General features: G+C 32.7%; 1 protein-coding gene across 1 annotated transcript; it reads right to left on the bottom strand.

Moving 5' to 3' along the window:
- Positions 1-10815: 10815 nt before the first annotated feature.
- LOC140451237 (uncharacterized) lies at positions 10816-11848 on the bottom strand. Its single transcript, XM_072544972.1, has 3 exons — positions 11750-11848; positions 11097-11607; positions 10816-10997 (listed from the first exon to the last, which is right to left on the bottom strand). The coding sequence occupies exons 1-3, from the start codon at positions 11846-11848 to the stop codon at positions 10816-10818; spliced, it is 792 nt and encodes a 263-aa protein (XP_072401073.1).
- Positions 11849-12573: the final 725 nt, after the last annotated feature.

Here is a 12573-nt window from a genome sequence, read left to right as displayed (position 1 = left end):
CAGAATTAGGTATTTAGGAATTCATAAATATATTTTGGTTATTTTGGGTATTTTTTTTTTGTAAATATTAACTTGTATATATTTTTCTATATTTTTTTTTCAATTCATCTATTTTTCGTACATTATGTATTCGTTTGTATGTATATACTGTCTTCTTCTTCCTATGCCGTCCCCATTAACGGAGGTTGGCGACCACATTTTTAAAAGCTTCTCTGTCTTTTGCAACATGGAATAATTCGTCTACAGTCATGTTTGTCCAGTCTTGAATATTTCGCAGCCATGACTTCCTCTTTCTACCTATTCCCTTTTTGCCATCGACTCTACCCTGCATGATGACCTGCAGAAGACTATATTTATTATTTCTTAGTATGTGTCCAAGGTATGCAGTCTTGCGTACTTTTATCGTTCTCAACAATTTTTTGTCTCGACCCATCCTTCTCAGCACTTCCTCATTGATGACCCTGGCAGTCCATGGAATTCTCAACATTCTCCGGTATATCCAAAGTTCAAAGGCTTCAATCTTTTTAACTATTTGCGCTTTTAGTGTCCATGTTTCTACCCCGTACAATAGTTGCGACCAGACGTAACATTCAACAAACCTCAGTCTCAGGGCAGTATTCAGATTTTTGTCACAGAACAATTGTTTGAATTTTAAGAACGCTGCCCTTGCCATTTCTATTCGTACCCGGATCTCTTGGTCTGGATCTAATTCTGTGTTGATGTAAGCTCCCAGATATTTATATTTTGTCACTCTCTCTATTTGCTGTCCACCAAGAGTTAGTTGTTCATTATTTATTGGACTTGATACTATTATAAATTTGGTCTTATCTGTGTTGATGTCAAGTCCCATTTGAATGCATTCACTATTTATTGTATTTATTATATACTGTAAATAGAACTATTATTACTGTACATTTTTAACGATATCCGATTAGGAAGAGCAAAAACTTTAAACACGCCAGTTTTTTGCTGGCAGTCCTAAGCCTGTAAAAAGTGTGAAGGAAAGTACCTTTCTGAATTATATCCATATACTACAATTACTCACGTAGAACAAAAAAACTACTTTCTTCGTGTTAAAAATTGTTCAATTATTAAGTATATTCACTTGAACAGCCTGAAAATACCATATGAAATAATTAAATAAATTTTTATAATCAAATCAACACAACTACCAATGAAATATATTAAATAACAAACTTTCTGAAGTGCGATCCTGTGTACTTCGGTAGTTTATTGAGAGACTCTTGTATACATAATAGAATCCTCAGGTAACCATTAAGCACTCAACCATTTTTCGTGAAACAAACTATAAAACATGCAGTGATACGCGAAGCTCGCAGCGGTCGTAACAAGTGACAAAAATTAATCTAAATACGATCGTTGGCAAATAGAAAACGAAATTTTGAAAATATACACGTGGACAGCCGTGGCAGTCAACCATTTTTTGGTTGCATATTGTCGAGACTTACAATAGAAGAGCTTAATTGAAGCCTTTAGCTTGTTATATGGTTTATTATTAAATTTGAAAAAAATCTTATTGAAAAAAACATTCTACTAGTTACCTACACTACCATTTCTAAAGGTCAATCCTCATAACTACGCCCTTGCTTAAAGCAAACGTCTGCAATGTAATTACAGAATTTCCCGATATTCTTCAGAATATCAGTCAAGTTGTCTACTCGAAAGCAAGACTGTGAGAACGTGAGACCGGCGGAAACTTTATAAACCGAAACGTTTTCCAAAGTTGATTATATATCCCAGGCTCATTGTTTTCCTTAGATTACTCACTTATGTAGAACTTATCAAAGCAGAAGGTACTTTACCTAATCTAATTATATTAAGAACATCGGATCAACCACGAAATTCAAAATTTAATTTCGGCCTGGTGGATACTACGCTCTACTTGAGGATTCCTTGAGGAGTTGTTCTTATTTTTTGCGGTTTGTTTTAGCGGAGCATCTAAATTTTAAGCCGATTTCTTTGTTGTAACTTGTTGAATAAAGTTTTTTGCTGTGGAAAGTGAGTAAGAATAAACCATAGTGAATTACCAGAAAAATATATATTTCAAATTCTAAGAGAACTGTAACAAAATATAGATTTAATTTATTCTTATAGGAAATATAAAATATTGATAAAACTTAGAGAGGTAAAATATTTGTAGAGCATGATTAACTTGTATTGGGAAGTTTTTTCAGGTAAGATTTAGAAAAAAAAAATTGTATTTTAGTATTTTAAGACCATAGCTACAGTGTAACAGTAGATTTTATAATTATTTTTAAAAACATCTACCTTAAAGCTGGAAAGAATTAAGGCTCTTTTTTAGTGAAACACTTTCAGATTATTTTGCATTTTAATTCGAAATTGTAATTAAATTCGAAATTATTGTTTTACTTATTAATAGTTATAGTCCATTTCCATCATATTGATAGCACATTATGTATGCAAATCCCTAAACTGTTGATACGGGTGACTCAATGGAAAATAAATATTTTGTCAACAAGTTTACAGAAGTATATAGGAAAACAATTTTAAATTGAGTATGACCACCAGGTATAAAGGTTAAAGCAGAATAGAATACAATAGTTTTGAGGGTTACTAATCCCTAAATAAAGTTGCCAGTGTCGGAGTGATGGAGATTAACAAGTACTAATGAATTTGCAAGAAATGTAAGATGTTTATTTTATTGGTTATATATAAAATAATTTGTGGCCGGAACAGGGGCCGATTTGTAAAAAAATAATTATTATTTTAATAAAAATTCCATTTCAGATTCACTGCTTTCTTCAGAATCTAAGGAATCTTCAACTCCAATGTTAATTATTACCGGTACCAGCATTGCATCAGTCATATTATCCAAATTCCACATTTTATTTTCTTCCTTGTGAGCATAACTAACAGCATTTTTCTAAAGTTCCAATAATTGTTGTAAGTCTTGTTGTTGCGTCCGACTTCACCCTTCACTTGAGACCATATATTTTCTATCGGATTCAGATCACAGTGGTATGGGGGTAAACGTAAAATAATTACATCACGGTTTAATGCCATTTCATCAATTACATATTTTTTATAAGCTGCTTTATGTCGCCTTATAATAGGTAATAATTCCTTTTTTGTCAAATTCTCCTTGTACTCAATTGCGTGTTTATCCAACCATTCGATTATCTCTCCTTTTTTCCATGCCATTGTTGGCAATTTTTCTGCTAGTCTTGAATGGTAACTAGCATTATCCATGACTATGACAGAATTCTTTTGAATTAAATCCAACATTTGCTCAAAATATTCTTCAAAAACGTCAGCAGTCATTTCCTCGTGGTAATCTTTGGTTGATTTTGAGGCAAAAGTTAATAATCCACCATTGACCAAACCGTATTCGTTTCCAATATGGGCTATTATGAGTCTGCGTCCTTTTCCAACGGGAATATTGTTTATTCCAGTAGATACACCTTCGATGAATGCCTGACGGGAACTTTTCACATTTGTGTTAACCCATAGATATGGTACAGTATGACCTTCATTTAGCCAAGTCTCGTCCAAATAAAAAATTGTTTTCCCTTCTTCTCGGTACTTTTTAATAGTTCTTAGATAATCTCGTCTCCAACATACAATGTAATCTTTTTCAATTAAAACGGATTTCCTTCTTTTCTTTTGCCAACGAAATCTCATCTCTCTCAATAGTCCTCATAATTTCTTATTGCTTATGATTGGTAACTCTTCGTTTTCTCTAATTAATGTTTGGATCTTGTCCAATGCTGGAAATTCTTTGTTAAAAAAAAATGAGTGGACGCTGCGTCTTATCATGTTTTTATGTATTTCTTCAATTTCCAAGGGAGACTTTCTCCACTTTTCTTGGGAGATGAAACAGTTCCTCCTTTTCTTTCTTTTAGGAATCTATAAATTGTTGCTTCTCCAACCCCTGTCATATTTGAACACATGTTAACGATTTCACGAACATTACTTAAAGGACGTTGATGTACAAGTGCTTCGTGTACATTTATTATTATATTTTTCTCTCTTAGACTGAAGGCACCTTTAAAACTACACTTAACCGGGATAAAATCTGTTGTCGACGTCATTTTTAAATGCAAATAACCAAATATCGACACCAAAAACGTAGGTAGGTATAACATAAACAATGTACATCTACAAACTAAATGGAAGATGCAAACAATTTCTAATTTATATTATTGGCATAAGCTGTAATGTGGCATAAAAACTACTTAAACTATCATAAGTGAAGCCTTATCAGTAATTCCAGGTAATCGTTCAAAGAAGGTATTCTTTTTGTGTCAGGCGATAACTTGTATAGAAAACAATAATCACCTTTAAATTACTGTTTACATTAATTTATTTCGTGAAACATTGAATTCTCTCGTTAATCACCCGTGTATAATTAACAATAATCGTGTGGCATATATACCGACGTTTTTTACGCACAAAAAAGGTATAGTGAGATTAGTGGACACTTATTTTACAGAAGATTTTTTAAAAGACAATGAATTGTTGACGACATCTTAAAATATTAATTTTTTTTATTTATTTCAAAACAAGTATAGGGTGACGCCTATGGTTTTTTGACCTGTTGAGAATTTGCATACATAATGTGCTATCAATATGATGGAAAAGGACTATATATACAGAGACTGGATTATATGCTCTAAAAAATGGTTAAAATATGCTTGCAACATGCACTTACAAAGTAACCAAATATGCCTTTGTTATATGCAATATGCATTTATATATGCACTTTAAAAAAATATATTTTTTAATTTTTAGGGCTTGGGATTTGGTGAGAAATAAAATTATAGTATAACTTAAAGAGTGTTTATTTATTACTACATTTAATATAAAAAATATATATGAAAATTCACAAGAAAATGTCCTCGTTCTTGCTGTTACAGTATATAATCATAAAATGTTCCATATTTTCAAGAGTAATGTTATGCCTTCTATCAGTTAATATGTGTTTATATAAGGAAAACCATCTTTTAACGTCACAGGATATAATTGGCGCAAATCTAAAATTTGACACTAGCAAGGGATCCATATTAATAACTTCGTTAAAGCTTTCATTGATTATGTTATTTATTGATCGCAATAAAGAAAAGCCTTCATTACGGTTTATAACTTCACCAACTTTATCTTTAATTTTTTTTCCAATTGTCCATGAAAGATTTACTATTCTTCTTTCTTTGACCGAATCAACAATGCAAATACTATCATTTAAAGATAATTTTTAACTCTCTAGTTTTGTAATAGAGTTTACAATTATGTCAAAATTTGTTTTTGTATAGAACAGTTCATTCTGAACAGAATTCTCACTAAAAATATTTTGACATTTCTTAACAGCAATACAACAAGAAGGATCAAAATTTGATATAACATTTTTGATATCAGTATAATTATTTGCAAGGAATATGGCACTATTCAACCACGTCCCCCATCTAGTCAACACTGGTTCTGGTGGCAAAGGGATATCGGGAAGCATCTCTCTATATACCTCTACTCGCAATGGTGCTTTTAAAAACACTTTCTTTACATTGTTGATTAAAGTGTTTACATTTGGAAACTTGAGTCTAACTTTCTGTGCCACACTGTTTAAACCATGCGCTAAGTATGTACAATGAATCAAATTCGGAAAAAAAATCTTAAGACTAGTAACAGCTTTAACCATGTAGGAAGCGGCATCGCTAACTAGTAGCAAAATTTTTTCAGAAGGTACTTGATTCGGTAAAAAAAAATTTGACAAAGATTCATTAACAAATCGAGCAATTGTTGCATAGTTGGTTTTTTCTAAACATTTTACGCTGATTAAATACGACTTGTTGGAGTCATTAGCTGAACTGTTTAAAACTCTTCTCTTCTTCTTCTTTTTATATAGACATGACTCTGTCTGTTTTTCAATGTGCCTTCAGTAAGTTGTCATTCCATTGTTTGCGTGGTCTTCCTACTGATCGTCTTCCTATTGGGGAACCGTCTCTTGCCGTCTTTACTACTCTATTTGTTGTCATTCGGCTTATATGATCGTTCCATTCTACTCTTCTATTTCTTACCCAGTTTTTGATGTTTTCCACCTTGCATCTATGTCGTATATCTGTACTTCTAGCTGTATCTACCACCCATAGTGTCTTACCATCAATTTTTCTAAGTGTTTTCATCTCTGCTGTTTCTAACATCCTTTTTGTTCTCTCTGTGTCAGGTCTTGTTTCTGCCGCGTATGTCATTATTGGTCTGATGACTGTTTTGTAAATTATGTCTTTCATTTCTTTCCCGACATTTTTATTTCTCCATATTGTTTCGTTTACGCAGCCTGCGGCTTTGTTTGCTTTATTCACTTGATCTTCCACTTCGGTTTCGAGCTTTCCGTAGCTAGATAATGTGATGCCCAGATATTTAAACTCCATCACTTGTTCTAAGATCTGACCTTCCAACTCCAATTTACATCTTAGTAAATTTGCTGTTATAACCATGCATTTTGTCTTTGTTGGGGAAATTAACATGTTAAATTTTCTGGCGGTTATATTAAATTAAAACTCCAATAATTAAATTCGCTATTTGCCAATCCTTGGCGTCAGTAGTCTCGTCGACAGATATCCACAGATATTCATCTCTTACCCGGCTTTTAATACCTTCAACAACGTCTTTGTAAGATGTCCTCACATATTTCTTGCGAAGAGTTGAAGAACTTGGTTCATTTACTGACTTATTTTCAACTTTACAATATGTTTTCAAAAAATTTTGACACACCTTGCTATCCAATTTATACAGTGGGATATTGCAACTAACAAAAAAATTGCATACATCTTTTGCAAACATTTCTTGCCCCGTCGATGTGTGACGATTTTGAATAATGTTGTTTTGCAGAAACTGCTGGAGTGGCTTCTTGAAGTCCTTAGATAGTTTACTTGGAATTTTTTTTCACATGGAATCTGTAATAAAACGGTTTAGTAAATAGGAGTCTAATGCAATAATATGGACTTCAAATTTTAAGATAAGATATTTTCTCGAAAAGAAAACTACGGCCTAAAAAAAATAAATATGAAGAAATCAATAAATAAAATTCTACCACAATGTGACCAAAATTTACAGACAGATCAAGCCTGGAAACAAATTAAATCTGCCGTAGGAGAAGCTAGCGAGAAAATAGTTAAGTGCGACTCCAAGAGAAGTACAAACAAAGATTGGTTTGACGAAGAGTGCCAAGATAGCAAAGGAAAAGAAGAAAATCAGACAACAAATATTAACAGATAATAGAGAGAGAAAATATAGAAAAATTCGAGGAAGATTAAAAGCTATGTGTAGAAGGAAAAAGAGATACCACAATGAGTTGAAACTACAAGAGATAGAAGAGAAGTTTAAAAACAAAGAGGTGAGGTCGTTTTATCAAGAAATTCAAAAGATGGGAAAAGGTTATTAAATCCACTGTAGTTATACGAAAGGTAAAGACGGAAATTTAATTAGCGATCCGGCAGAAATAATGACGGAATGGAAAAAACATTTTGAAGAATTATTAAATTGTGAGGTGGAGCATGAAGCAGTAGACAACTGGACGGTTGGAAAAGATGCGATAGTTGAAAGGCAGATTATAGAGGAGGAGCTGGTGACAGCAATACAAGAAATGAAAAATAACAGAAGTCCTGGTAAAAATGGCATATACATAGAAATGATCAAGTTTGGTAATGAACAACTCATCGGAGTGGTATAAGGCCCGCATATGCCCTCTGTATAAAAAAGGAGACAAACTAAAGTGTGACATCTATAGAGTTATAGCCTTACTAGACAGGGTATACAAAATCTTGGCAAGAATATTGAGAAATAAACTAAATTGCTATACGGAAAGAATCCTACATGAGTATCAGGCCGGCGGATCTCATTAAAGAGATTCAAACGACTTGTTAGGAAGGTAAAGTTTCCCTGCATGTTTTGTTTGTGGATTTTAGACAAGCATATGATAGAGTCGATGGAGTCAAAATGTATCGAGCAATGGAACATTTGGGTATACCGAAGAAACTGAAACTGAAATAACACTAAATAACTCTACGTGTGAAATTGCTTGTCAGGGTCACATATCAGACCAATTTACGGTTGCAAAAGACTTGAGACAGGGAGATACTTTATCCACTACATTATTCAACTTAGTGTTAGAAACTGTAATCAGAAAATGCAGCATGAAGGTGGAACAAACGATCATGAAAAATGAGCACAAGTGCTTGGCATTTGCTGACGATCTAACGATCTTAGCAAAAATCGAGAAATAATTAAGAAGAGTTGTAAAGAAAATCATTGAAGAAGCACAAAAATTCGGATTGGAACTAAATGAAGACAAAACCAAATATATGATCATGGGACGGACAGAAGGGAAAAAGGAAGACTTTAGTGTGAGGTCTGTAAGTGGTAAAAGCTATAGTTTTAAACGGGTGGACAAATTTGAATACCTAGTTGTAGTTTTCGATGAAAATGAAAAAGAGAAATGGGAGCTCGAAGCCAGAATAGCAAAAGGGAATAAAAAATTAGGTAGTTTAAGAGCCCTACTGAACTGAAAATACGTTTCTAGACAAGGTAAACTCAGAATATATAAAACAGTAATTCGACCCACAGTAACATATGCCGGTGAGACATGGACATTAAACAAGAAGGAAAAGGATACTCTGGAAAGGGGGGAAAGGAAAATATTGAGACGCATATTCGGAGGACGGAAGACAGAAGATGGTTGGGAGAGAAAAACCAACAATGAATTAATGGCTTTATACAAAGAACCTACCATTACCAAGTTCGTCAAGTCGCAAAGAATCAGATGGTTGAGACATGTGGAAAGAATGGCAGCAAACAGAATGCCTAAACTAATAATAACCAGAAAACCAATCGGCCCCAAAAGAAGAGGTAGACCCAGAACGAGGTGGATTAGTAAAGTGAAGAAAGACCTTAAACACGTGAAGGTGGGGTACTGGAAAAGGAAAGCACAAAATAGAAGCGAATGGAGAAATATTGTCCTTCAGAGTAGTTAAGAATGTTGTATATACATATTTAAGTTAAAGTTTTGTTTAAAATAATTGTAATTAGTTAATATTGGGATTATGTTAAAAAAAAATGCTCTAGGCCTTAACGGCCTGTTGTGCGTAAAAATAAATGAAACTACCGCCAATAGTCAAACTGTTACATGTTTAGTATAAGTATACCAATTGTCTTGCAAAAATGAGATTTTAAATTAGATTTTTGAATCGTTAAAATATAAGTGAACTCCATTTTTTATCACAAATAGTACAGAAAACACTTTCATTATCTATAATCTTCATTTCACTGTTGCCACCAACCCAACTCCGCAATAGACTTGATTTTTGTTTCGCTACATATTCTTGTTTCTAAGTATCTACATACTTTTGTTTCGGCATATTTTCAAAAAAGAAATTATTTTTATTTTATAAGCACAATATTCACAATCACAAGTTGCTTTGCCAGCTGGTAAAGAGAATTTAAAAACGAATTTGCTGTATAATACCTACCTGCGTGTTGGCACTATTCTTCTGATAAATAATTCCTAGATGGGTTTTCCCAAACAATAAAACTTGTAGATTTAGTAGATATTTGTAATAAAATTGTTTCGTAGTTACCTTACCTATAGTCGAAATTCAATAGGATTGTCAGGTTATCGCTTAGAAATGATAGATCCTCGAGGGGTCCGAGATGAGAGACGCGTGTAGTTCAATGGTGGCGTGTATATTTTTAAAATAAGGAAAGTAATAGGAAACTTGCACATAAAAATATTTTTGCGTCAACAGTAAAATTGTTAATTTATGTTAAATATATTTTGTTAAAATGTTATGTAAAAATATTATATTCAAAATATTACGTCTTAACAATTTATTGTGTAAGCCAGATGTACACACAATATTTTCATTCATTTATATTATTTTTAGTTTAAGAAATATGTACATGTTTATTTTCCAACATCTCAAATACTAAATTATACTTACTTACTTAAGCCGTCCTTTTGTACCTTACGGTGTCGAGGTGCTAAATTATATTATATTTTAAATCCAAAACTTTCTCCCTTATAATAATGAAATGTCACGATTATACTTCTGGTTCGTAATAATTTGTAATAAACAAAACCTATCATTTATAAATATCTTAAATTCATAACAAACAAGACAGAAAATAACTTATAAACGAAACTTTTAGTAGTAAACGTAAGAATAACTAATAACTATTGTATCGCCTTGCATTTCCCCAATAGAATATCTTCCACTGCTTTTTATAAAATTTTCCACTGTGAACAGATCAAACTGTAGATGGATTGTCAGATTAACCTTTTGAAAAACCCTCGTTAGTCATAATATGCGTTTTAAACTAAACACGACGTAACATTCGAATTGAGCAATTTCCAAGAACACAAATATAATACCTGGAAATTTTCAATTAAATACGACTAAAATGGAAATAATAGAATTCCCGAAACAACCTTTTTTTTCTTTTGAACTTTTATTTACAATTAATTTCTACATGAGAGTTTTAAGTAAATGCGAATAAATTTGTAAATAGGTAATAGTTTCGAAATAACTTTTTTTTTTATAAAATCCATATTAACATATAAATACCAACTTCTTTAAAGAAAATAATAATTCTAGACCCAGCAACCTAATGTAAACTACAACTGTGAAAAACAAACTTGCCATAATAATAATAATATAGTTATTAGGTACATACCTACTTAGAAAATTATAACCACGTACGACGAAGGATCTCACAGTTAGTCTCCGAATGTAGCAACAAAAAATCTCTAGAACTGTACCTATTAGTTATTATTTTAAAAAAATATTTTTATTCTGAATGACTTCCTGTGGTTAATTCACTATCACTACTGTCTTCTCCTGGAGTAATGATAATGGGCTCGATAAAAACATCAACACGCGTGTCTACGTCCCACATTTTATCTTCTTCGTTCTGTGTATGTTTAATGCATGACTGCCCTTTGAAAGCGGTTATATTTTGTATGGCTTGGTCTAATAATAATTTGACATCTTTTAATTTAAAGGTTGTATTCTTTTGCGCTACCTCATTTTTTATTTGTGCCCATATTAGCTCGATGGGATTCAATTCACAATGATACGGTAGAGTTCTTAATACGGTGATGCCATGCTCGCGTGCCATTTCGTCTACTGCAAATCTGATGTATGAACTCTTATGTTCGCGCACTATATCAAGTATTTGAACCTTTATCATGGATTCATCAAAATCTATATTTTTACTTCTTAACCAATCTATTATATCTGCCTTTCGAGATGCAGAAGTCGGTATTTTTTCCATACGACGGCTGTGATAAGGTGCATTGTCCATTATAATTACCGAACCAGGATCTACAAGAGTCAGTATATACGAAAACCACTTTTCAAACACATCCGAATTCATATCCCCATGATAATCGCCCGTTTTGATTGAGGTAAACACATTTAAACCATCTTGTAAAAAACCTGAATCACTTCCAATGTGCGTTATAATGAGACGTCTTCCTTTGCCCGAGGGTGCTTTTAAGCCGGTTGAAAGTCCCTCAATGAAAGCCTGTCGCGCACTTTTAATATTCAAGTCTTGCCATACTTTGGATTTCGTATGACCCTCATTCAACCACGTTTCGTTCGTATAATAAATTTTTTTACCAAGTCGTCTCAAATCACGAATTTTTTGCAAATATTTTCTCCGCCATATCACTAATTCGTCTCTCTCCATCTACAAACTTTTCCGATTTCTCTTCACATACCGAAAGTCCAGTTCTTTGTAATACTCTCATGGATATTTTATTTAAAGTATCATCTGAGTCTGCATTAACTTCTCGTTGAATAGCCTTTAACGTGGGCATTCCGTTCCTAAAATAAAAGCCATGAACTTTTCTTCGGATTATACTTTATGTACTATCGTCCAATACAATTTTTGCACGTCCTTTATGGATTGGTTTTTGGATAGGTTTGTTACCTTGAATTATTCGGAAAACCGTATGAGCCGATACTTTCGTTAAACCTGCAATGCCGCGACGTCCTCTATAAACATATCTGGATATCTTCTACGCAATCCTTCATAAACCGATTTTATCATTTGCTTTTCTCTCACAGACAACCACCTTTTTTTATTTTGTTTATTAACCGATGTACTGCACGTTGGTTTTGATGCCATGATGTTACCCGACGGTACGCTCATGAAATACTACCACCTACCTGATTTTAATGGTTATTTGTGGGTGAGTTTTCACAATGTTGCCGTATTGCATTAAGAATATTACTTTCGAAAAGAAATAAATGTAACGATAAACGATAAAAGAAGTAACGGAGTGTTATCGAACTACAAAATGTCTGCCCTGACAATCCTATTGAATTTATAGTATAGTACCTGCTATGAATAATTCCAAGAAACTATTATCTAAATATGTATAGAAAACCATTTTATTTATGTGATATTTTCAAATATGTGGCAATATGCATTTCGTAATATATTTAAACAATAAGTAAAATGATAAAACATTAAAAAAATTGGTTTTTATTCGTATATGTATAATAAAAACTAACTACCTTGGAACTTTCTCAACCTTTA

The sequence above is a fragment of the Diabrotica undecimpunctata genome, chromosome 9 (genome assembly GCF_040954645.1).
Source record: "Diabrotica undecimpunctata isolate CICGRU chromosome 9, icDiaUnde3, whole genome shotgun sequence".
NCBI lineage: Eukaryota > Metazoa > Arthropoda > Insecta > Coleoptera > Chrysomelidae > Diabrotica > Diabrotica undecimpunctata.
Note: the sequence above shows the minus strand (reverse complement) of the source record. Positions and strands in the feature narration are given on the sequence as shown.